The sequence below is a fragment of the Mesocricetus auratus genome, unplaced genomic scaffold (genome assembly GCF_017639785.1).
Source record: "Mesocricetus auratus isolate SY011 unplaced genomic scaffold, BCM_Maur_2.0 Super-Scaffold_100024, whole genome shotgun sequence".
Lineage (NCBI taxonomy): Eukaryota > Metazoa > Chordata > Mammalia > Rodentia > Cricetidae > Mesocricetus > Mesocricetus auratus.
The window spans coordinates 28,574,620-28,601,645 of record NW_024429205.1 but is presented as its reverse complement, the minus strand read 5'-3'; the positions used below and the strand labels follow the sequence as shown (position 1 = coordinate 28,601,645).

Sequence of the window (27,026 nt, the reverse complement as noted above, 5' to 3'; positions counted from 1 at the left end):
TGACATTTAATTCAGACTTTAATTTCCAAGAAATAAACTCCATAAAGCATTCTTGAAGAAATTTAAGGGCTGTCAAAATACATGTCTGCATCGTGTTCCATAACACATTGTATAAGACACTGAATAACATAAAATAACATATAAAACTACAGCTGTCTGTTGCACACCATTATCATATTTAAGTACTGTTTAAAAATCTATGGTATTGATAAGTGAATCTAATATCACTTTAAAGTTTTCATCTAAAAGAGTATCAAAAGTTATTTATTTTTTATTTCCTTACGTGTTCCTTTCTTGTCTCCAGATGAAAACAAATGAGCAATTAAAGGCATCATAGAATTCTATGGTTCTGTGGTTTTGAACATGATCACACATTCAAAAACACCTACAGAAAGAATCTATAGGAGGGAAGTTTTACATACAACATTTACCTGGAATCAAAAACACCTACAGAATGAATCTATAGGAGGGAAGTTTTACATACAACATTTACCTGGAATCAGACTGTTTAAACAACACCTTGACTTTTGAATTTGATACAGAAGCAACTACCAACAATCTAAATTCAAATATTACAAGTGAAGATATTCCAACACAAAGACCTGAATAATTTTGTTTAGATTGTCAATGGTTGACTCATCCAGATTTTCTTCATTGTCGTCCATAGTGTGCCAGACTTCAGGGAAGGGAGAAGCTATCAGATGAAGAACCGGAACACCTGATGGGAGAGAAGCGCCTTGTAAGTTAGTACAAGTCTCCAGGGGTCAACCAGAAAGCGCTATTTGTAAGCAAAGGCAGCTCTGCATCTTATAAGACATCTGACAATTCATTGTCTCGCGTGCACACCTTTATATCTTGAAGCATGAGTACTTTAAGGCTTGTCAAACAAATGCCAATCGATGTAGTAAGAGATGCTAAGGATCCTACTGTCTACGAGAGAGTGTTCTAGGAGTGAAACGGCAAGGCCTTGCTGGTGTGGGGAGAGAAGCAAGTGCTCAAGGCACAATCATGGGCAGGGCTAGAGCGTTTCAGCCAGGACTAAATGAGGTCTGGGGTAAGGATGGAGGGCGGGCAGGGGGCCTGGATGAGGAGCTATGTAAATCTAGGGAAGGCCCTCTCCAGAAGCTAAAATTTAAATGGAGGCACAAGCCCAAGAGAAAGCCAGGCAAAGATGAGTGTTGTGGGCAACAATATTCCCAAGTGCAAAAATCACGAGGATTGCCAGGAACAGGGCCATGTGGCCAGATCACAGAAAGGAGTTGAGAAGAGAAGGAGGAGATGATTTTGAAACAGAATCAGAAAATGGAAGAAGTCCTTTTAGGCCACAGTAAAGATTTTCCATCTTACTCTATAAAACAGCAAACCACTTGGCTGTAAAACAGTATTAGCATACTTTGATTTACAGTTTTAAAAGTTGATTCTATTTTATGTGCAAAATAAAATTGAGAAGCAACAGTAAGACCAGTAAGGAGGCAACGTAAGAGTCACAGAGTTAACTTAGGTTTTCACATCTGGACACAAGTTATCTTTCTTATCAACCAGGCCACATCAAAGTTGCAAGAATGTAACTTAACTTTATGAACTGCAAGGCAGGATGTCAGTGGGTTCTGGGATTTCCTAAATGTATTACAGGTACAGAGAAACAAAGATGCCATCAAGAATTTAGGAGGTCTTTCATGAGAAAAAAGAATCTGTGAGTGAATGACATAATGGCTGAATTAATAAATTTATCATATCTAATGACTCTCCACTTCTAGATTGTTTCAAATCGGGGAAAATGGTAATTATTGTGTAAATTCAGTGCTATATATAAAGCTCAACTTAGCTATTGTCCTGAAGACTTAAACACACATGTGTTTAAGAAACAGAACTCTGAGAAAGGGCGGAGTTAAGGACAGCTCTCAGCACTCTGCCTTGAGCAGCTGGATAAATGTAGATCATTTGCTGAAAATGGCGAGTCTAGGAAAGCAACATTCCATGCCACTTCTCCTTCCATGCCAATGAACAATAATGGGCTCTATCATTTCATCTGACAGTCCAAGAAGAGCGGTTGTTGGGGGAGGAGTCTTTTGCTTCATTTTATTCTGCCTGTATTTACTTTCTTTAATTTTTTCATACAATATATTTTGATCATATTTTCCCCTTTCCCCAGCATCATCAAGATACTCCCTACTCTCCCAATTTTGTGTTCTTTCCCTCTTTCTAAAATAAAAATATCAAAACAAACAAAAAGGCAAAAATACCAAAGCAAAACACACACACACACACACACACACACACACACCATGGAGTCCATTTATGTTGACCAATAGGGTTTGCCCTGGGGTGCAGTTAACATACTCACTATCACTCTGTTGGAAAAAAATTATTTTCCCTCTACCAATGGATATAAATTGCAAATCACTTCTTGGTTATGGGTGGGAATGTATGTCCGATTACCCAGTAAGGGGATATTAAACTATTGCAAGCTGCATCTGAATAATACCCAGCATCACTACAGACCAGGTAAGGATGTGTCTAGATATCTCCTTATCATTTAATTTGGTTTAATTATCTTTATAGCAAAATATGTATATTTCCTTTTAAAGATAAGCTCTCATTCAAATTAATTTTAATGACTATTTTAGACCTTTTAAAGCACTTATATTGGTCAAAACATTAATATATAAATTTAATTTGATCAACCTTAAGGAATCATGAGATTAGTGATTCAAAGTGTACCAAAACTATTCATATTTAATTTTCTTCTCAAATATATGCAGTGATTGGAGACCCAGAAACCTTCACCATTAAAGAAAAGCTACCTAATGATACCAAGGAGCCTAGTAAAGATTATGGGGGCAGGGGAGCTCTTTTTGCGCTGGGCAAAGGTAACTGCAGAGACCCATAGCGGATAAGGTGAGGAGAATAAATGTCTGTTGAATGTTAAGCCATCAATTAGACATCTACATCAGCTAAGGCTCAGCGGACATCAGAGATGAGGGGCGTAAAGGATGGGAGAAATAGGGAGTGTGGAGAGAATGGTGGGAAGGGCAAGCACAGCATGGCCACGAGCACTCTTGAAGTCACAGCATCTGCAGTCTGTACCAGATCTCTGCAAGACTGGGCCCACAACATCACGTCATGGAGAATGGACGATCTCATGAGATCTCACCCCTCTCTGAGGACTTATATATGCTTATAATGGTTGCTGGGGGAGGAAAAGACATATACAACAGTGCTGTAGGTACTGGTAAGATGCCCATAAATAACCCTTCATCTGTTCTCCTGTAAGCAGCCCTAATGAAACCCACTGGGTCTTTAAAAATACATGAAAGGGGAATGGAAATTAGTTGGGAAAAGGGAAGGGAGTAACAAGAGAGGGAGAGGGACAAAAGGGGCAAAGGGAAACAAGTATGATCAAACTACATCAAATACATATATGGAAATGTCATAATGAAACACGCTATGTACAATTAACATAGTAATCAAAATGAAAGGTAAAAAAGAATGTGAAAATGATATTGTTTTAAAATTTCAAAGTGCACACAAAATATAATAAATATAGTAGGTACAGAAGGGAAAATGCACAATAATACACAGTTACCTTTTCTTAAAAATGGAATATGGTCATCCTGGATAATATTTCCGTAACCAAAATTCTGGAAATACCTCCTCTCCAAAGAATGATCCTTGAGCAAACCCAATTCATAGAGTTCTTGTTCTGCAGACAACAATCAGACAGTAGGTGAACATCTAGTTTTATCTGATAAAGACTCAGAATCCATCCTGATTTAGGGAGCTTGAAGTCTTATCACGCATCAGCAAACACAGCCCCATCTATGACAGTAAATGTCTAGCCTTCTCCTTCTCCTGTACACTTTAGAGGAGATTAGGGGCAAGGAGTCACACAGGACTCTGCTTTTCTGGTGAGGCCCTATTCAAAGGTAGAAGCTCAACAGCACAATGGGAAGATTGAGAAGGAGAAAATAAGAGTCAAAGGTGTTGGGGAAACTCAGGTGCAGATACAAACAGGCTCAAATGGTGCATGGGGAATGCCTACAGAGGGATGTTGGCCTTAAAAGTGGAATACTCAAACAGAGTAGAATGAAGTATATCTGCTGGCCACTCTAGGGGAAAGACATCTATATCAGTGATTTCCAAGATGTGGGTCCTGATCAGTGGCCTCAAGCACCACCTGGTAACGACTTAGAGATGCAATTAGCTGGTACAACCTCAGATTTAATGAATCAGAAATTTTGGGGCACGGCCCTGTAATCTATGCCTTAGCATGCACTCGGGGGATTCTGATCTACACTAAAGTTTGAGAACCCATCGCTCTTGTTATCTGGTAACATATAGCTCATGTTATACATAGCCCATGTGATGTTTGTTACAAGATGATAAGAGATCAAGCGATTATGAAACAAGGAAAAGAACTCACTGGGATAGCTCTTCATTTTGTGATTGTTAAATTACAAGGGAAACTGTACCAGTAGTCAAGCTTGTATAGTGGGGTTTTAAGAACATTGAGAAGCCCCAACTACCAACAAAAATAATATTCCTATTTATCAATATTTATACCTTAACCATAGGGTACATTTTTCTTATACAACTAAAGACATAGTTAATGGTGTAAATCCCATGAAGAACAACACAATAGATTTTAATCTCAGTTACAATAATCACAATTTATTGATATGTGCATTTTGGAAAAGGAAATAAGGGAGTCCTTGAGTATAAGACAAAGGAAGAAAATACGTGACAAAAAGAGATGGAAAATTAAATTCAAGAGTATCTCTTGGCATCATTTCTAAGACTCTAAAAATGTAGTGCTTTGATGTTTGCATTTCAAAATAGAATTCCATGCAGGAAATGCACTGGGCCTCTTGACAAATTAGGAATAATAAACTAATTGGTAGGGTAAGACAAAAGCCAGACAAGTATGTTACTATTTAAAGAGCACACTTAATCATAAATTCTGAATTTTAAAGTATAGAGTTATCAGTAGGAAGAAACAACATTTTGCTCTTTAATAACTGTGGTGCTTACCAATTGCTTGGAGTCTACTAAACCATCTGGTAGTCCTAGGGAAAAAATTGGGAAATGTTGGGCTTGCAGCTCCAATTAAATCTAGTAAGACCAACAGATCCTAAGGGAGAAAAATATCACTTAGTCACAGTCATCACCAAGGCATGTTTCAGATCCATTAACAGAGAAAAACAATCAAAACTAAATGCATTTTAGTACTTGAGAATCACACAGAGAGCTTATACAAATGGACAAAGGATTTAGTAACAGTATTTGCTAACCATTTTAGAGAAGTTTTTAGATCTTGTTTATGCAACATGGATGAACAGTGATGTATTATACACCAAATGAGCGTAACCAAGGATAGATTTGATGCATATTTCACAAATTGTAAAAGAATACATTTGCTTGTTTTCAGATGGCTCAAACATGCCTGATCTTCTATGCCATTATAATTAGGCATTTTCAACTTTAATCTATAATGATAGGGGAGCATGTGGATGGGAGCAATGACTCATACAGTATGAAAGAAGAGACCTCCAAAGCATGTATATATCATGCTGCTGGATCGCCATTCCTTGTGTAGCAAGCAAAGTTTCTCAGCACAGCTACTCTGCAACATCTCCTGGTTATATAACCTTCCATATGAAACCAGCGTCCCTTAGCTTATCTGAGCCTTGAAGCACCAGCAGGCTTGAGGATCCCTGAAGACCACACCCTAAATCAGTCCTCCTGATGTAGATAAGTGAAATAATGTCCGGGTAACTACCTAGAGTGAAATTTGCCATATACTGAATAAATGTTTTCAGAATTCATGATTCCAAAGACATAGTATACACAAGTGATATAGACATACACACATATATAATTGATATGCATATTCATTCATTTGGAAAAATATTTGTTTGAAATAGGAACATACTTAGGAGATTGGATAAGTCTCTGAGAAAAAAAAAAGGTTCTTCCATCGCTGTGGGTCATAAATCTGGACTGAAAATAACTACTAATTATCTAGGTCTCTCCTCCTTTTCCTGGACCCTTTTGAGCCACTCAGGAACAATGAATGAGCGAAGTACTGCCTACATGTTTTTGGTCTATGGCAAGCTGTCAATGTACCTGAGAAAGCCATGTTCACATGAGGAGTGTTAAGGGAAACTCAGATGACACTGATTGCATCGATTTGTAGGGTGAAGGCCAGTAACATGAGAAACAACGGGATGCGTGCAGGCAGAGTGGAGGGCTAGGGGAAGTGTCGAGAATAATGCAGACAACACTGGGAGGCAGGGAGTCCCAAGCACAGTACAAGTCTCTAAGCTGGGCTTGATGAGGACTTAGTGACAAAATGAAGACCACCTATGGGAAGACAGTCACAGGAGAGGAGTTGTGGGCAGGGCACAGAATGAGGAGGAATTGAGGTTTGATAATGTGCCCACTACATAGTAATAGCAGCAGGATTTTAAGCCATCCTTAAATGTCTCTACCCTCACATCAAAAATACCAAATAAACCTACCACATCAAATTGAACATCCATACTGCAGTCGCTATATTGCTTTGAATCTATGGGAGATTCCTCACTCTGTCCTATTTGCTCCATTCCCGGGGGTTCCCGTCCTCCTCTGACTGAGAAAGGCTTTCTCTCTCCATACCACACAGTATTTGGGACAGGAGGGTGCTCTCATACTGAATCCAATGGCTCTTAATGTGATTTTCACATCATCTTAATTAAGCTCAGCCAAACAGAGCTTCTAACATAGAATCATTCTTTTTAGCTCTGGGATTCCTCAAAAATCCAGTGCTTGCCAGGGAATGTCCTACAATAAACAGTGCTCTGAGGACTTCGTGGCACTTTTAGGTCTTTACTTGGCCCTCGCAGCCTTCTCCCTAGAGCTACAGAGCCAAGGTAACTCAGACTAACCATGCCATCCAGTTGGTTGGTGCCTCTCGAACCAGGAGGGTGTGGGGTTGATGCCATCTTCTGGGCTAAGTGCCGAGATCCATACAGAGAATCTCGAGGAGACCAGTGAAGAAAAGCCTCTTCTCCATCAAAGAAAATTAATCGAAGCGAGAGATCTGGCTTGGAACCAGAGACATCCTGGTTAAAGAGAAGAGAAAAGAAAAAGTACAATTTGAAAAATTAAACAATACCAAATGAAACTCTAACTCTGACCAATCACAGACTCCCAAACTATATTAAAAAGCACTAAGTGAGGACATATTGACCTGGCATTGTCTTCAGAGATATCTATGAACACTATATCTTCAAAATGGGTTCATGGTGATTATCAGTGGGGGGGGGGCAAAAATGCTACAGTCAATTACAAACTCACATTCCTTCCTAGTAAGTGAGCAAACAGATGTTCTATGAAACAAAGATGTCCAAACAAGTGAAGATATGCCAAAAGTTACATCACAACACTTCAGCTCCAAACATCATCACACCATGCAAATCCCACTCCTGAAACCAAATGTCTTACATTGGGTCCTACTCCCTACCGAATAGTTAAACTGCGTGGCTTGCCACAGAGCTCCCCTGCAGGTGGCTGTGTTGTCCCAGCTTCAGTCTCTCTTGGGCTACAGCTCCTGGAAGTATCCTGTATCCCATGACTGCCCTATTCAGGCACTGTGGCTCTCCACAGGGCACCACCTCCACCGCTCCCCAGAGGTTTGCTGAGGCTGCTGTAAAACCCACACTGCAGCGCCATTGCTCACTCCTCCTAGTCCCGTTTCGTCCCTCTCCGTGCCGATCCAAGGCCACTCCCTACTGGCTGACCTGAATGCTCATCGGATGATGTTCCACCTTGGAATGTGCTTCCTCCGTACCCAACCTGAACCCCGCTGAAGTCTAAAATGTGTTACCGAATTTTAGTTCAAAGGTCTGCCCAAGGAATGATGTAGGGACACAAACAAAATAATTACAGTAGTCTTCTTTAGAGCCTATAATTTGGCGAGTTAGGAGAGAGATAAAACACAGGCATAAGCATGGTATGTAAAATGCCAAGGAGCTATTCATCCACTGAAGACTGGGGAAAATGAGAGATGGAGTCCTTGGGACATCAAGGAAAGTTTTGTGAGAGACATTATTTGAGCAAACTTAAAAGGTTTACATTTTTTATTGTCTGGCCATGACTCTCCTTTTGGTATCCTTAAATCTCACCAGAATCCCCAAGGCCACTAAATCTTACCTCTTCACAGCTACATTCCTATACAGACCCTATTTATTCCACATTTGGCCAAATTCCTGGCAATCATTCCAATCATTCCTTTGCCTCTCCATTTTCATGGAATAATAATAACATGGAATACCATTCTCTACCCATTCTTTAATTATTCTTAAGACGCTGAACCTGGCCAGGACAAAAATAAACAACCATGCCATTTGCTAGCTTAAAATCTGTGACCAGAAGCCCAGAAGTGGTGCCACACATCTTTAAAACCCAGCACTTGGGTGGCAGAGGCAGTGGCTCTGTGAGGTCGAAGTCAGCCTAGTCTACAAAGTGAGTTCCAGAACAATTAGGGATGTTACATAGTGAAATCCTGTCTTAGAAAAACAAACCCATGACCAGAAATTTCAATACAGCCTTCTGTAAGTCATACGTATTTCCTGGATCCATTCACTCTCACAAAACATTTCACACTCTTCCATTCCCGTCCTCACTTCCAGGTGATGGCCTTGATTTCTTCTTGCCAGGCTCAGTAGGTACCAATCTCTCCACATATGCACTGAATTCCATCTCCCCTTGTGTGCTAGAGGACATTACTGTAGCAAACACTATTTATTCTACATCAAGTTGTCTATCTCTGGATATTGCTATGGGTGTATTATCTCCACTAACTGCTGACCCCTTGCCCTATTTGTAGAAAAACTTGCTGGGAGAGTTCCGTATTTGTACTGTGTCAGGAACCTATTCTTGAGTTCCTTTTTTTTCCCTATAATATTGGGGATTAGATCAAAGATTCCATGCATGGAAGGCGAGTGCTCTGCCAACTGAACCATGGACCCCAGGCTTTCTAGGAGTCCTGTCCTTAAGTCTATTCCTGCAGGCTTCCTACCCTCCATCTACTGAAACTAATCTTGTCAAAAACACCTATGACCTATGCATTGCTAAACCCAGAGGTCAACTCTAAGTCTCCATCATTCTTGACTGCATCTAACATAACTGTTGCTCCATCCTGAGTAGAATTCTTCCATTTGCCTCCTAGGACACCAGCTTCTTCCTCCCTCAGTCAGGAGATGGAATTCAGTGTGTAGGTAGAGAGACTGGCGCCTAGTGAGGAAATCAAGGCCACTCCTTGGAGTGAGGACGGGTGATGTAAGGAACTGTAGGTTAGGGAAAGGAGGAGTGTGAAATACTCAGTCTGAGAGAGAATGGACCCAGACAATGCAGATTCCTTCATGTCTCTTCTCTCTTAGACACCAAAGAGCACTGGGGCTTGCTCCCTGGTTCTCTTCTCATTTCTACAGTGTCTATCCCTTGTATACCTATTCTGAATTGTGTGTGTGTGTGTGTGTGTGTGTGTTCTCACATCTCCTCTCCAGAAGGCAAATTAACACCTCCACACAGATGTTTACTAGACACCACCCACATGTGTGCACATGAATGTATTTAACATATACCCCAATTTTTTAAAACAGATATCTCTGACAGAATTGTCAAAAATCAGCTGCTTATACCCCTGAAACTGCAGTATCAATAATCTTCCCCAAGAAAATCGATGGCAACACTGCCCCTTGCAATTACTCAGACCAAAAGCCAGTGGGAGGCTCCTCCCTCCCTGTTTCTACCCAAAGACGACCAGAATAGTTACATCGTCAAACATCTCCCATGCGTTTGAGCCTCATCAGTCAGGCTGGCTTGCTTCATACAGATGCGCACTTCTCGGAGCCTCTCTGCTTGTTCCAGCCACCCAGGCGGCTCGCTTCCTCTGGTCAGCTTTCACCGCCACCCTGGGGTCCCTCTCTTCTGCTCCTGTACCCACCGCCCCAGGACTTCATCTTCTGTGGCTTCCTGGCTTTGTTCCCCTTAATTTTGGTGGAGCAAATTTAGATAACACTTCCAAAATGAAACAGTGCATAAGAGTGAAAATTCACTGACATTTTAAACGTGTAAAAAAAGTTTTTGTCCTGTGATTTCATGTGGCAAATGATTCTTTTTATTTTAAGGCATAACACCATTGTTTTCTAGCTCCCAAGATTCCTATTGGGAAGTCCAGTGTCCTTTTAATTCTTGCTACTTTTTATATGACCTGGAAAGATCCCACGATCAATCAAGTTCATCATCATTTTATTTTTTTCCTTCTTTCTAGAGAAAAAATACTTCATATGCTTCAGAATCCTATGTTCCTAATGCCTTTTTAGAAACAGTATTTTTAATTTCATAATTCTAAGAGCTCTTTGCTATGATACGATTATTCTGTTATTGAATACTCTGTTTCCTTCCATGAATAAGGATCTTTAAGTAGTGTCAAGCTGTCTTCTGCCCCTTGCACTATTCTATTTCCTCCAACTTCACGTTGCATAATTAGTTTTTCTTGCTTTCTTCCACAGTGGAAACTGTTTGCCAATATCTGGCCACACCTGGTGTTCATTTGTATTGAAGAACACGGTACTAAATTGTTCACTAGAGACAGAAATTGGCTGGCTGTACTGCAGACTTCAGAGCAATCTGGTGTCTATTCGGTGTTCTCATTTAAGATTGCCAAATGTGCCCCCTTGGCATCCTTTTCTGTGGCATCTGCATACTCTAAAAGAAGATCCTCCAGTCCTCTGTCTGCTGCTGGCCTTCTGGTGCTAGGAACAGGAGAACACCTGAAGACCTCACTGCTCACCGTGGTGTTCAGCTAATCTCCCTGATCTCTCCGGAGATGGCAAGCACACACCCACCTCACATCCCTACCGTCTCACTGTCCAAGACAAACCAACAAAGACGGCCACAGCCGAGGGACACGGGTGTGCCCTGGCTACAGCGGGAAGCCACAGCAAAGGGACAAGATGACAATATGTGACTGCTGTCCTATTGATGGAGGCGCGTGGGAAGGGCTGCGGAGAGCCGGAACAACGATCCCATCTGCTATCCAGACCGCTTCCCGCCACCAGTCGCCCAATTCACGACAACTAAGAAGCAAATTAAGTTCAAATCAGCTGTGAATAACCCTGATGCAGTTTGCATTCAGCATTCGCCCATTCTAAAGCTTGCTCACGTCAGCCTCTAGTAGACAAGGCAATTACTCCACAGAGGGCATGCACGGCGCTGGTGGTTTTCTGAGGATCCCCACTCAGCAACCCAGTCCCTTCTGACTCTTTTCTTTTTGCTGTTACTGGGTCTATCGCTGTAATCACTATGACTTTCGTCAGACAGGGTCTCACTATGTAGCCCTAGGTCACCTGGATTAACCATGTAGTCCGGGACGGTCTCCAGTCCATGGCAATCCTCTTACCTCAGCCTCACAAGAGGTGAGATGACCGGGCTGTACCACAATACCCACCGTGGCCCTTTCTATTTCTCATACCAAACCTGGTGTGTGCTGTGTGAGGGACGTTTGTGCCAAGCAGAACTACGCCTTTAAGTCACACCACATCCACTCCATGTCCTTCTGTTAAAATGGCCCGTCTCCTTGTGGATTCCCTCACCCATTGCTAGGGACAGTTACCAGTTCAAAGCAGGGCAAGGCAGAACAAAGGCGTTACAGAAGGCTCAGAAAACAAAACAAAATGTGAAAAGGATACCAACAGGGTATAAACAATCCTTGCTTTCTTCAAGTTCTGCATATCCGGCAAAAACAGAACCAAATATCTCTATTGCTTCCATTACAAGATAAACCTTTTATGTCTCTGCTCTCATTGTATCAAAGGCTGGACCCTCCATAACGCCCAGGGTAATGGGAAGCATTTGCTGCCAGTGAACAACGTTTTTGTATTCACTTTGTCATGTTCACTGTTATGAGCAGTATCAGAATAAAACGTCTTCATCTAGCATAGCACTTTCTCCCAGCACACCCTGAAGAACACAGAGACTGAAATAAAATCTGAGAGTCCCAGAAGTGTTCTGAGCTTCAGGCATTAACAAAAGCTCTGCTATGCTATGTAAAAGTAAGCCCTGACCCACAGATACAAGAGCACATTTCTGTCTTGTGCCATTCACCGCGGGGTGTCTGAATTACCCACACACTGGAGGTCTTCCCCAGCCCTCCCCCAACTCCAGAACCACCCTCGCTCCCAGCCGAAGGTTGTGATGTTCAGGGCTGTATAAACAGGGAGACACAAGCATGGCTCGCTGTAAAACCCCTCACGCCTGTCCTTTTGCTTCATTATTTGCAAAGAAACATTGTGCTCAATTGAATATCTATTCAAGTCTGAGATTTCAGGTGTCAGTTAGGGAACACACTGTCATCCATCTGTGAATTACTTACTGCCCATGGTAGACATCTCCAAGTACCACTCCTCCCACCTCATAATTTTTAACCAGTTATTTAAAAATGTACCCCCAAAGCTCTGATTTCCAAATGACCTTCCCCTCCAAGGATTCTAGAATTCGCAGAGTTGCTGCTGCTATTTCTTTTAATCCTAGGAGTCAACAAAAAAAAGAAAGCATTTACCTTCAAGGAACGGAGTTTCTTGTCTAGGGCACGAGCTAGTTCCAACATCATTGCGCACGGCACAGCTGAATCGGTGGCTCCCACAAACACTCTGCTGCCCCACTGAGGTAAATATTTGGAGTCATAGTGGCAGGCAAGGACCAAGTGTCGTTTAGCTTCTGGGTTAAGAGTGCTGATGATATTTGAGAAGGACCGGGACCCGTAGGGTGTCTGACTCAGGAAGGTATCCACTTCCACGACCCACTCAGCCTGAAGCCTCCGAATTCGCTGCAGGATGTGCTGGTCAAAACAAATGGTTTTCATCGGTTAACTGTGTCTCTGACATCCTATGCGATGCTGTCTTTGGTTGCTGTTGGAAACAGAGTCTCACTCTGTAGCCCAGGCTGGACTGAAACTAAGTGCCCAAATGCTGGGATTACTGGCATACAAGCTTCACACGCTTACTGTTAGTAAAAACAACATTACTAGTAGTTGTTGTTTTAATTAACAGCAATTTCTCATGGAAAAGAGGCCTATCTCCCTCAGTCCTAACCTTTTGCGTATATATCCATCCCATTCAGTTGTCAATATTTACCAGTACTAGCAATCTGATGTAGATCTTTCTACATTCTTCTCCTCGATTGCACAAACCTCACCAGCATACAAGCACGTATATTGTAAGAGGGAGGGTCTTCTTTTGTAGGAAATCTGACACACTTTACATAATATTCTACCCTTGCTTTTTCCACTTAACCATCTATTGTGGTCAGGCGACAAATCCAGTCAGCACTCCTACTTTTAACATTTGTAAGAAGCTGAGGTAGTCTGAGAAATTAAACATATCAATCTATAAGCCTCCCCTCTAAGCTCCCAGTGTCAGCTCTGTGGTGTGTGTGTGTGTGTGTGTGTGTGTGTGTGTGTGTGTAATGCACAGAATGTGCTCCAAGTCTTACAAATGCTTCATATGCAGTGAACATAAGACACAAACACCTACCTAAAGTAAGAATCAATAAGCAACTCTGATGCTAGTTTTCCTTCTATATCCAAGTCCTGAATCTCTCAGCATCGCCTCGTGGCTACTCTGGACCTTCTGAGCAGCACAATGACCAAGGCAGGAAGCAGGAATCTGAGAGAGAAACACTATGCCAGGTACTGCAAGATTCTTCCTTAGGAATCTAAAGTTTTTTGCTATGAGAAGTTAGAGATGAGCTCATTGCTATTTCATTTTGTCTTTTCCCCATCCTTATTTTTTTCCTTGGCCTCATTTCCCTCTTTATATTTCTTTATTTCCCCCTCTAGTATTGTGTTCATCTCTGTGAGATGCCTTATTAAAGTTTTTTCCAACCTCAAACACAAATTAGTCATTACAATAACTGACAATTGACCCTCAATGAATGTCTAAAAAGGAGGGACCTTGAGATGATGAACAGATAACTCACAACTGCTAGAAACAAATGGGAGGGATATTTCTCCTCCCAAAGAAATACAGGATTTTCTACTCTGGCCAAGTGTTGTGTGGCCTGTGGCCTGCTGATGTAACATGACACACAGGCAAAAGGGCTTTAGACAAGCTGGAGAAAGAAGCTTCCAAGGAGAGGGGAGCTTAAACAGTGGGGCGAAGGCTCTAACACACACACCATCGACCTGGAAAAAGTCAAACAAACAGAACCCTTTGTCCTGTGCAGTTGTCAAGTTAGTCTTTACCCGAAGCACTCTTTGTGTCCCTCACCTTCCTTTCCCTACTATTCGACACGTCGTCTTTGTTCAGGCCATAAAAAGAAATGTCTAAAGCCTTTTCACTGTGCATCTAAGATGAGTTTTTCCAAAGAAGATGAAAATGAGTTATCCCTAGACTTTGTTTAACTCCAGAACATCTGGTGTCCAGATGACAAACCGTTCCATAAAATGGCTTCTTGACACTGATAGTAGCCTCGGAAATGAATTGGGATTTTAAAATATCTGTAAAAGGTTATCTGTGAGCATTGTTCAGGAGGCTCACCCAGAACCTTGTTTCTCTCTTAGCTCTCCTCCCTTGGCCATGACTTCTGACATCTATAGGCATACTAACATCCACAAAGAATAAAAGTCGGAAAGAGCTCCAGATAGCTGTCCCTGAAGGAACCTTTCTGCATGCAGCATAAATATTTTTAGTTATCTTAGTAACTAAGATGAAATTAGGATACCAAGACTCTCTATAGTGTTTTCAGCTTTCAGATTTATTTAGTTTCCAAGTCTGCGACAGAAGTCTCTTAAGGGGGGAGTTCCCCCAAACCACTGCTTTTATCACCATATTTCTAAGGTTTAAACATCAATGTCTCCCTGACTCAAAGGGATTATCCTTCCAGGAAGGATGAAGGGTGAGGGTTGGACAGACTATTACCTGGCATTCTGGTTCTGGGTGAGGTAATGGGGAAAGTTGTTCTAGCTTAACATTAGTGAATGGTTCTAGGTCTAATTTAATTAAATTAAAATTCTGATTTTGAGTATCTGAGAGATTGTGATTGATGGGGTTGTCCTCCTGTATATATGTTTCTCTTATTGGTTAATGAATAAACTGGGGCAGGGAGTGGGCTTGGAGGGGAAGGAGAGGGAGCTGGGACTGACATGGGAAGCAAGCTTGTTTCTAATTTAAATATATAATTAAAAAGTGTAAAAAATGAATAAACCACTGTTTGGCCAATAAGGCAGGAAGATAGGTGGGTCTGGGAGACAAGGAGAATTCTAGTAAAGGTAGACAGAGTGAGCCCGCCACACCAAGTCACCATGCTGCGGGAAGAGTAACACCATGTGCCGGGGCATTACCAGAGCTAGCCAATAAGAAATCCTAGTTACCAGCCAACAGTTTAATAATTAATATAGCATCTGTGTGTTTATTTGGGGCTGAAGCAGTTATGGGACCAGGTTGTTTGGGTGGAAACTTCCTGCAGCATGTGACATCATCAGTAGACCAGGATTGTTCAGAGGAAGTAGTCTGCAAATGTGTAGATTGTCAGGGCTCTGACTTCCAGTTAACTTTTCTCTGGGCTATTCCCCCACACAGGCTCTGGTGATCCAAGCTAAAGACACTCCACCCAGGGTCCCCCATTGAGGACGGTGCAATAGCAATATGTACAACCTTTCACTAAGTTCAGTTTTGACTTCCCACAACTCACTGTGAATCCCTGATTTCTCTGGCATATCTCTTTTAGAAAAGGGTCTTGATTGTCCCTCATGAGAATCTGCAACCCTTGTGACTCAATTTACTTTCTGTGTCTACACTAGAAATAACTGAAATGCCCCCGGTTTATAGCCTTAGATTTACTTGTCTTATAAATAAACTACCTCTTTAAATAAAAATATTGAAATAATTCATTAGCCAGTTCGGGACCCATTGACCAAAGATGGTAATGCAAGTCTTAAGACAGGATTCTCCAACACATTTTAAACTCTAAGAGATCTCATAGCCATGTGCATCTGTACTGTGACTGAAAGAGTTTTAGATGGGTATTTACTTTTTTATTTTTATTATTTTGTGTAGGAACATGTCTGAGTGTGGGTATGTGTGAGGCCAGAGGGGTTGGGTTTCTGTAGAGCTGGAGTTCTAAGCAGCTGTGAGCCACTCAGTGTGGGCGTTAGGATATATGTATGTGTTGGGGGAAGTCCTGTGCATTTGTCAATAAAGTACTGTTGAGCCTATAGGGAACCAAGATAGGAGGGACTAGGAGTCCAGGAGAACTCTGGGAAGGAGAAACACAAGAAGTTCGAGATGTAACACCATGGGGTAGGATCCCAGAACTATTCTCCGGTAAGAGACATACTTAGATTAACAATTATGGGGTAATTACTTAAGTCAGAGCTAGCCAGTAAGAAACAAGCAAGGCCAACAGCTTCATAATTAATATAGCCTCCTGTGTGTTTATTTGGGACTGATGCCGATCTAGAACCAGGCGGGCGGGAAGGCATTCTCTCAAAGAAAAAGCTTCTCTTAGCATGTATGTATATGTTTATGTATATGTGTATGTATGTATGTATGTAGATAGATAGATAGATAGATAGATAGATAGATAGATAGATAGATAAAAAGAAAGGAAAGACGGACGTGAGGAAGGAAAGGATGGGAGTTAGCCATCATCGTCATCATCATTGTTCCACAGTGTCTCTGGAGGCTGAGAGAACTAAGTTTGTTAGGGTCTCATTTACAAGAGCTATTCAAGTGGGAAGCAGAAGGCCAAAAAGCCAGCAAACAGGTCTCCCCGGGCTGCCCAGAAGCTGTACTGCAGATCCAGGAGAGCTATGAGTGGGCAGATGAAACACACAGACACAGCCAAGGTTTTTGTCTAAGAAGTTGAGCAAGCAGGATATTCAGTAAGAGGCCCTGTGAGGCCAGTGTCTTTCCCTCCCAAGCTGTCTCCAGTCTGGGATTAGTCTGAGAAAGCAGGCCCGGGGAGGCAGATTTCATACTGCTCGGGCAGACTGACAGGACACAGAGAAGTTCAAGGTCCAGTCCAGCTCATGGTTTATTTACTCTACAGCAGTGTCATCTGAGCAGCAGTAGCAAAATCAGCGAGCCTAGAAATCAGCTTAGTGGGTCACCATGGGCATTTCCTTCAATTCACAAAACAGAATTCACAATGCCCAAGCAAATTACAGGTGATGACAAGGAGTAGTTTTCCAAAAACTTCCATTACAGCTAAATATATTGTTGTACATCCTTGTCTATGAAATATACAATGTTTCTACTGTAGGTCAAAGTTTGAGAAGTTCAACTCTAGATAGAAGTTAACCACTGTCCATAGCCCCCCTCCAAAAAAAGAAACAGTTTCCCACAAGAGGAAAGAAGGCTACCTGGGTGACTCACTCTTGTCCCGGAACTGCTAAGCAAGCAATATAAAAACTGTTGGAGTTTTGGATTTCAGAGCCCGCAAAGGTTGGTTAGCAGGCTAGGGGTGTGTTATTAAAGTGACCAAGAGTGGAGGAGTTAGTATCCTGTACTGTTGCTGCTCTAGTCATTACAGTGATTTCGCACACAAACTGATGTTCAGTACATAGGCATCAGTTAATCCAGAAGAGACGTTTATTCTCGGGTGTTACCTCTAGTTGTGAGTAATGAGATGATGTACCCAGATATTACACAACTCAGAACTCGAGCTATCATCTTAATCTTATCCCCCATGTAAGGCAAAGACTTTAGGGGTGTGTGTGTGTGTGTGTGTGTGTGTGTGTGTGTGTGTGTGCTGCACTCTCACCTGACCGGCGTGTTTGTGTGTGTGTGTGTGGTGTGTGTGTGTGTGTGTGTGTGCTGCACTCTCACCTGACCGGCATGTTTGTGTGTGTGGTGTGTGTGTGTGTGCTGCACTCTCACCTGACAGGTGTGTGTGTGTATGTGGTGTGTGTGTGTGTGCTGCACTCTCACCTGGCAGGTGTGTGTGTGTATGTGGTGTGTGTTTGTGTGTGTGTGTGTGCTGCACTCTCACCTGACAGGTGTGTGTGTGTGTATGTGGTGTGTGTGTGTGTGTGTGCTGCACTCTCACCTGAAAGGTGTGTGTGTGTATGTGGTGTGTGTGTGTGTGTGTGTGTGTGTGTGTGTGTGCGCGCTGCGCTCTCACCTGACCGGCGTGGTGTGTGTGTGTGTGTGTGTGTGTGTGCTGCACTCTCACCTGACAGGTGTGTGTGTGTATGTGGTGTGTGTGTGTGTGTGTGCTGCACTCTCACCTGACAGGTGTGTGTGTGTATGTGGTGTGTGTGTGTGTGTGTGTGTGTGCTGCACTCTCACCTGACAGGTGTGTGTGTGTATGTGGTGTGTGTGTGTGTGTGTGCTGCACTCTCACCTGAAAGGTGTGTGTGTGTATGTGGTGTGTGTGTGTGTGTGTGTGTGTGTGTGTGTGTGTGCGCGCTGCGCTCTCACCTGACCGGCGTGGTGTGTGTGTGTGTGTGTGTGTGTGTGCGTGCGCTGTGCTCTCACCTGACGGGCAGAGTAGCTTCCAGGAGATCCCGGATAGCGTTCTATCAGCAGAGGCCTCAAGTCGTTTTGCCACATTTCAGAAATACTGGTGCCTTCTGCAACTTGCCGAAGAGATGAAGAATTCAGATGAACTGGTTGATGGCGGTTCTGCAATTGAACAAAATGATTCAGCTCTCACTGCACCACGTTACATCTGCGATTAGATCTAAAACCTCAAAATACAAGGAATAAGGTTTGTGTCATATGGGGTTAAGGACTCAACTGTAAAACTGGACACTTGAATCTTCTAGGTTTTGGCAAATTCCTTTAAAAGCAAAATTGATGGTATGCTTTCACTTTGAGAATATTTCACACACAACCAGTGTAATTTAAAATTGTTTTTCTGGGTCATTGCATTGTAAAACTAAGGTTTAAAATAACAATTATGGGTTTGTGAGATGGCTCAGTGGATAAGCGCTTGCCAACAGGCCTGGAGACCTGAGTGCTGTCTCTGGAACTCATAGAGTGGGGGAGAAGAACTGGCTACAGCAAGTCAAGATGACCTCTGACCTACACTGCCACACACACACACACACACACACACACACACACACACATGCACATACACACCATGGTATACATATACACACACACATAAATAATTGCAATTAAAAGTTTTAAGAACAACTATATGTAGTACCAACACTTAGGAGTCAGAAGCATGAGGATCACAAGTTCAACACCTATATGGTGGCTCATAATCATGTAAAACTTTAGTTCCAGGGGAATCCAATGCCCTCTTCTGGTTTCTGTGGGCATAAAGCACACACATAGTACATAGACATGCATGCTGGCAAAACACACATACACATTGTGCTGGCTAATTTTGTGTCAACTTGGCATGGGCTAGAGTTATCTATGAAGAGGGACCCTCAACTGAGAAATGCCTCCATAAGATTGAGCTATAGGCTAGCCTGCAGGGCATTTTTTAATTAGTAATTGATTGAGAAAGGCTAAGCCCATGCTGGGTGCTGTCATCCCTGAGCTGTGGTCCTGGGTCCTGTAAGAAAGCAGGCTGAGCAAACCATGAGGAGCAAGGCCGTAAGCAGCATCCTCCATGGCTTCTGCATCAGCTCCTGCCTCCAGGGTCCTGCCTGACTTCCCTTAGTGATGGACTGTCACCTAGAAGTGTGAGCTGAAACAAACCCTGTCCTTCCCCACGTTACTTGGTCATGGTGCTCATCAGAGCAACAGTAGCCCTAACTACAACACACATAAAATAAAATAAGAACAAGTATTAAAAATAAAACAGTGAACTTTATTTTAGTTTCTGCTGGAAGTTTCCAACAGCTCACAGCTCATTGGCCCGGGGCAGCCACAGTGACAAATAAGAACTCCCATGTCAAAATCTGTTTCAGGAGCCAGCAAGATGTCTCAGTGGTTAAAGGTGTTTGCTGCCAAGCCTGATGACCTGAGTCTAATCCCCAGTTCTATATTGTAGGAGAGAATAGATTCTAGCAAGTTGTTCTTTGACCCTCCCCCAACCCCCTGACACTTTCTCTCTCTCTCTCTCTCTCTCTCTCTCTCTCTCTCTCTCTCTCTCTCTCTCTCTCTCTCTCTCTCTCTCTCATACTCTCATACACACACACACACACTACAGAAATAAATTAATAGGCATTCTCACTTACACACCTATTTTATCAGTGGCTCTTTTTGTATTCATTATCCATTGCTCCACCCCAGAGCCAACCTAGTCACTGTGGCCAGAGTTCTTCACCTCATGTCCACAGAGAAAAGAAGGCAAAGTTATGTTTAAATACTTGCTCTATAGAAGCTGGAAAAAATCCCAAAAGACAAGAAAAACAGATTAAATATTCCTGGAGCATCTCTATATTGGTTCCCTTTGACATCGCTGCGGCACAACACCAAACAAAAACAATTTAAGAAATGAAGGGTGCTGTTTGCTCAGTGTGAAGGTCCCCGATGCAGAGAAAGTGGCGCCGGCGCATGAGACAGCAGCGGTCACATTACATCCACAGTCAGGAAGCGGAGGGAGGTGAATGATGCAGAGAAAGTGGCGCAGGCGCATGAGACAGCAGCGGTCACATTATATCCACAGTCAGGAACAGGCGCATGAGACAGCAGCAGGTCACGTTACATCCACAGTCAGGAAGCGGAGGGAGGAGAATGATGCAACTTGGCTTGTTTTCGTCTTTTCATCCAGTCTAGGACTCTAGGGTGTGGGATGGTACAAACCACATCTAGGGTAAGTCTCCGCATGGCGGCTAACCCAACCTAGGAACTCCCCCACAGACAGACTCGGAGCTTTGTCTCCCAGGTGGTCCTACATTCTGTCAAATTAATGATCCGTGTGTAAGCATCACACCCACGAACTGTGAAAGATACTGTGTAAGAAGCTAGATGGCAGATAACTCCTAATAGCTGACAGTGAGTTGAGCAGACAGACCCATGGATGCTCCTGAATGCTGAGACTTTCACATACCCACACGCTCTTCAGCCTTCTGAGCTAAACCACAAAGATGGCTGACTTCGTAAGTGCGCCTCAGTAGAGATCCTTCTCTTGCTTTCTGGGACCAGACGCATCTGCAACATCACAGGAATAACAAACTTCCCAGCTCTTGAAGAGCACTGAATGCAAAACAACTCTGTCAGTTATGCAAGCCCCTCGAGTTACAGAAGCCCCCCCCCCTTTACGGGAAAAGCATAGAGTTTGCACATGCTAAACAGCACACCCTCAACTAAAGCCACAGTTCTCAACCTTTGGACCATTGGAAAACACAGATATTTGCATTATGATTCATAACAGCAACAAAAATAATCTTATGGTTGGGGGTCACCACAGCAAGAGGAACTGTATTAAAGGGTCACAGCATTAGGAAGGTTGAGAACCACTGCACTAAAGTAGCCTTACTCTGAGAACCCATTAGCTACAAAAACTTGTTTTGAAACAAGAATGTGTAAGAAGGTGAAGGCGGAAGAAAGGGACAGTGGTGAACCCAGCACGATGTTGAAACTGGGCATGGAGGTTCACATCTGTGACCCCAGCACTCCAGTGCCAGAGACAGGAGAACCGCTACAAGTTTGAAGCCAGCCTGATCAACACAGTGAGTTCCTATGACAGGGCTGCACAGTGATTGTCTGCCCCCGAACAAACAAAAGTAAATGGCATTAAGCCCAATGGCAAGTGTAAACCCCGAACTTATTCTAGGCTTAGTTCAATTGAAAGGTAGTTTCTTCAACAGTTTCTGTTGGTGCCAACATTCTCAGAGGGAACAAGGCTCAGTTACAGCCCTGGCCTTGTCTTTTCATCCAGGCAGAAAGGACAATACAGTCTGCTTTAGGTGTCAAGAATCTTTCAGCTAAAACAAACCTGTGAACCAGATAGCCTGAAACATCTCCTGTCTAATCACAGGGTCCCAGGCCAGACGGTTTTGTTACATAATTTGGAGAAGTGGCCTAACTTGCAGAGGGAATGGAAGTTCCAAAACACTGAATGTAAGGGAGAACATTGCAGAAATACAGCCAATTCAAGCTTCTATCTTTTATGAGTCCTCAGACTAAGCTTCCAGACAGTCCTCAGATTAAGCTTCTGCTACCTGTAAGCTGCACGAAAACCTGTGTGGGAGCCACAGACAGCACAAATGCAGCGGGGAAATTAGTTGAAACTGACTGAGAGGCCACCTTTTTGTCCAGTGGGAGCAGGTTTCCTTCTTAAAATCAGAACAGAGAAGCAAACACAACCGAGGGACCAATCCCAGCTCCTACTTTAGCAGTTATGTCTAGGAAAAGTTTCCTAATGCAGAAGATGGACACCCTGGTTCTTACCCACCAGACATTAGATTCTCCAAGACCACAGTTGTCATTCTCATCTATGAACACCCAGGTCCTCACTGACCTCTCCGTCCCTGACTTGAAGACTTCTGCTTCCAGAAAAGTCACACAGGTGGAGAAGTGGGTAGGTATGATCTGAGAGCCATGGAGAAGGGGAAATCCCAAGGACTTCTAGCCTAGGATATGGTCCAGAAGCAGACGAGTGTGAACTGTTGAGGACAGCAGTTTACAGTTTTCAAGAGCCTCCTCTGGGTACTTCAAAATCTTGCCTCTACCTCTAACATGACCTGGAATTTCCTGCTTCAACTTTGTCACAATGAAGGACGGTTCTTCCAGTTAAAATACTTTGGCATCTCAGCTTTGTTGATAGAGATTTACAAGCAACCTCAGCGTTCAAGGCAAAGAAAAATCATCAACGAGTGATGGTTTCTCAATCATCAAGCTATGCTTTCAGGGAATTTTATCAGCTTACATTCAGATTCACGTCGTGCTACCAGTTTTATACTAAACTGTATGTACAACACGAACTCTGCAGCAAAATAATTATATATGGTTATTTTTAAATAATTAAAATGTATTGAGTCTTTAGGGTAAGACAACCACTGTGCTGTTACACAAGTTCATTCAGTCCTTATAATAACCTGAAGTGGAACCATTGTTACTCAACCCCTGTAAATGTATATTTTGTATTTTTGAGGTTTTCTAGACTGAGTACATGCTACACACACAGCTAGGACTTTTCAGGTGAAGCTGCCCATTTAGCTTGTTGAACCCTAACACTCCTTTTAAAACTTAGGAAGCTTTTCAACAGCCAGCAGCTCCCATCTAAAGGAGAAGTGATTTGATGAGATTGTTTTTAAACAACTAAATCAAAAGAATGGATGTGTAGTCAGGAACCGGGGAGGGGGGTAGGATTCAGGATCACACCTAGATATGCATCAAACTTCAGCATCACGATGACTTTAAAACTGGAGGAGGGAAGTCAAGGAACTGGGATCTAGGGGTGGGGAAGGAAAGATGCCCCAAATTATGCTTCCTGATTGGAGTGACACTTAGGGTCTGCTTGGCCCAGAGAGACAGGGTTAGGGTTAAGGCAAGGATTAAGAAAGTTCTTTTTCAGATGCCCATTCATACAACAAGGACATCTGTTCCACTATGTTCATAGGAGCATAGCTATGATCCTGAAAGCAACCTAGATGCCCCACAACGGAAGAGTGGATAGAGAAAATGTGGTACATTTACACAATGGAGTACTACTCAACGGAAAAAAACAATGGAATCTTGAAATTTGCAGGCAAATGGATGGCAATAGAAGAAACCATCCTGAGTGAGGTAACCCAGACACAAAAAGACAAACATGGTATGTACTCACTCACATATGGATTTTAGATATGGATCAGGGGAATCTCGGCCTACAATCTCAGTGCCAGTGAGTCTGAGAAACAGGGAGGTTCCCTAGAAAAGTAGAATGAGGCAAGATCTCCTGAGCAAATTGGGAACATCGGGGGAGGGGAGAGGGAGTCAGGAAAAAGGGGGGGGGATAAGAGGAAGGGAGAAGAAGACATGGAGGAGCAGGAAGGTTGAGTCGAGGTAAGAATAGAGGAGAGCAGGATGAGAAATACCATAATAGATCGAGTCATTATAGGCTTGAGGAGAGAGCTGACACTAGTGAGATCTCCAGAGATCTACAAGGATAACACCAACTGGCAAACTAAGCAATAGTGGAGAGACTACATTAAATGCCCCTCCTTGATGGTAAGGTTGATGACTACCTTATATGCCATCCTAGAACCTTCATCCAGTGACTGATGGAAGCAGAGGCAGACACCCACAGCTAAACACTGAACTGAACTCCTGGAGCCTAGTGACAGAGATGGAGGAGTGATGAGCAAAGGGGTCAAGACCATGATGGCAAAACCCACAAAGACAGCTGACCGGATAAGGGGGAGCTCTTGAACCCCAGACTGATGGCTGAGAGGCCAACAGGGGACTGATCCAGACTCCATGAATGTAGTCTCAGTGAGGAGACCACAGAAATCACTGGGGCCTTGGGTAGTAGATCAATGTTTACCATGGTTTATGAATGATCTTTAGGAGCCCATTCCAAATAGAGGGATGCTCTCTCAGCCTGGACACATGGGGAAGGGCCTAGGTCCTGCCCTGGATAAAATGACAGACTTTAGAGATCCCCCCAAGGAGGGCCTCACCCTTCCTGGGAAATTATGTGGGGATTGGGTAGGGGGTTGGGGAGAGGCTGGTGGAGGGCCAAGGGAGGAGGGGTGGAAGAGGGAACTGGGATTGACATTTGAAGCATTCATGTTTCTAATTTAAATAAAAACATTACCAAAAAAAAAGAAAGTTCTTTTTCTGTCCTCCAAACCACACATCACACACACACACACACACACACACACACACACACACACACACACACACAAACATTCCTGGGTTATCTAGACACAGTTCCTTGGTCAGTCAACACTTGTCTCCTTTTTTTTAAAAAAAAAAAAGAGTGTGTGTGTAAAATGGAACAGGGAAGAAGAGCTTAAAACAAATCCCAGTGCCCCAGTTCACCAGTTTAATAATCCTGTTTCCTGGTCTTTAAATGGAGATAAACTCACTCTTCCATAGGGTACTGTGAAATTCAAGCGAGATGGTTTTATACATCTGACAGCTGTACCCATGTGTCAATACCTTTAATACACGTACATTTGTGGACCCAGCTGGTAGTGTAATTACTTATAATGTTTCTATGAAAGGTTTCTAGGGTTTGAATCATTGAATCATGGTTCTAAACACAGCCATAAGTGAGGGTTGATCTGCTTTTGCCCATTAGATGCCACTAAGAGACACACCTTTATTTCCAAACAAAGACAATGGATTTCAAAACTGATGCTTTCATTATCGCACTTCTGCTGCTGCTGCTGGCAGACAGGTGTGCCAAGAGCGCCTCATCTGATTAAAACAGTCAAGCCGTCATGAAAGGCAGGAAGGCGTGTACTTTAGTATGGACTCATCCATCTCCCAGGCTACCAAGTGGAGCTGGCTGCCCAGCAGACTTCATGGAAAGAAGCAGGAGCTATTAACTGAGAAACGTCATGGCTAACAGTTACTTATGACATTTGAGAGTGTTTGCTTTCCCTAGAGGCTTCTTAGAATAAAGGAAATAGAAATTCACATTTCGAAAGACATTTCTCCAAAGTTAAATCCTCGTTTGCTTAAAACATTTTGAGAATCACAGAATCTTCTTTCTCCCACATAGAAACTGCTCTGTACTACAAGTGCCCAGAGGCAGGCCCTGGGTGTGGTTCAGCTCTTTCTAACCCTATGGTCTCACCCATTTAGAAACACCTTATAGACACATTTGACCTGATGCCATATTCTGGGTTTAATAACCCCTTCCCAATGCCTGGCCTCCCAGGTACCCCAAAACAGTGAAGAAGAGGGTCTTGATCGACTGCTTGCACAGCACTTTGGAACCTCTGTGGGAAATTGTTCTACTCATCCTGGAGTGACTAGAATTGACTTTCCTTACCCAGCTAGACGACCCCCCCCACGCTGTAAATGGGGTCTGTTGGGAGCCCTGAAGGGAAGCTGGCTAAGACAGAGCTCCCTGAAGTGGGCCATTCATACACATGCGCATGAGACTAGCTGGGAATGAATGTTTCAGATGTTCAGAAACACTGAACGCTTTGAAGACAGTCATTTAGTAATGTTGTCGAAAGTTTACAGCCCTAGACTGCTGCTGTTCTTAGTTTCTTTAAAGGCATCCCATTTTACTCCCGAACCATCAATATTGGCACAGCCCTTAGCAAGTTAGTGATTTCAAAGCCGTTGAGCAAGAAAAGGAAGTAATTGCGACTCTGTTTTCTTCACACAGAGCTACTTGGCAAATCATTCATTCTGAATCCCTTAAGTGAGATTTCCACAACTCAGTTCATTTATCTGAAAACAGCCTGAGCCTCTTTTAAATTTAAGTGTCTAACAATACATTGGCGCTGAGTCCACAAGGGAACTCGATCCCAGGGAGCATCCTTGAACGCCGTAGTTGGGGATTCGTGGGCACACCCCTAGATTTGTCTAGGCACCCAGGAGCTCCCGGAGCGCGGGGATCGCTGGCCTCCAGGGTCGCGAGTGGGCGGTGGCGCCCCCATGCCCCTGTTCTTGACAGCCACCGAGACACACTTCCTGCGTCTATCAGCACCCGCATCAGAGCTCTGCCAAAGGGAGGCGGTGATATCACCCGGCCCCCAGGCGTCTCCAGCGCAGCCTCAGCCCCTAGACCACCCCTGGAGCTCAGGCTTGGGAGAGCCCTGGCTCCCAGGTACTGGGGGGGACTGGGCGCCTGGTCAGGGGGACAGCTTTCCTGACCCGCCTCCCGCTAGTCAGAGGAGGTGGCCGGGTCCCGGGTCTTGTCGCCCTCCAAGAGTCACTTAAGTACCGCACGCTGCTGCCGCGGCCCCTCACCTTCTCCTGAGTCCAGGCGGTGGTGTCAGGGCTCCCACTCCCGGCTATCAGGGACAGGACGGTCGCCAGCAGCAGCAGGTGGAGGGTGCCCACAACGCGCCGGCCGCCACCGCCTGCCATCTCTGCAAGAGTGTGAGGGCGCAGATTCCCCGGGCCGCCGGCGGTCACGAGCCCGGGAACGCGCGTCTGTCGCCTTCCCCCTTC

The 27,026-nt window shown here is 43.6% G+C and overlaps 1 protein-coding gene across 1 annotated transcript; it reads right to left on the bottom strand.

Annotated features, from left to right (window-relative positions):
- On the bottom strand, nucleotides 1-27,026 carry Qpct (glutaminyl-peptide cyclotransferase). The gene is made up of 7 exons (XM_005073606.4): nucleotides 26,823-27,026; nucleotides 18,525-18,671; nucleotides 12,605-12,883; nucleotides 6,927-7,103; nucleotides 5,032-5,131; nucleotides 3,587-3,703; nucleotides 1-718 (listed from the first exon to the last, which is right to left on the bottom strand). Exons 1-7 carry the CDS (start codon nucleotides 26,940-26,942, stop codon nucleotides 573-575), a joined length of 1,086 nt encoding a protein of 361 aa, XP_005073663.1. The 5' UTR covers nucleotides 26,943-27,026; the 3' UTR covers nucleotides 1-572.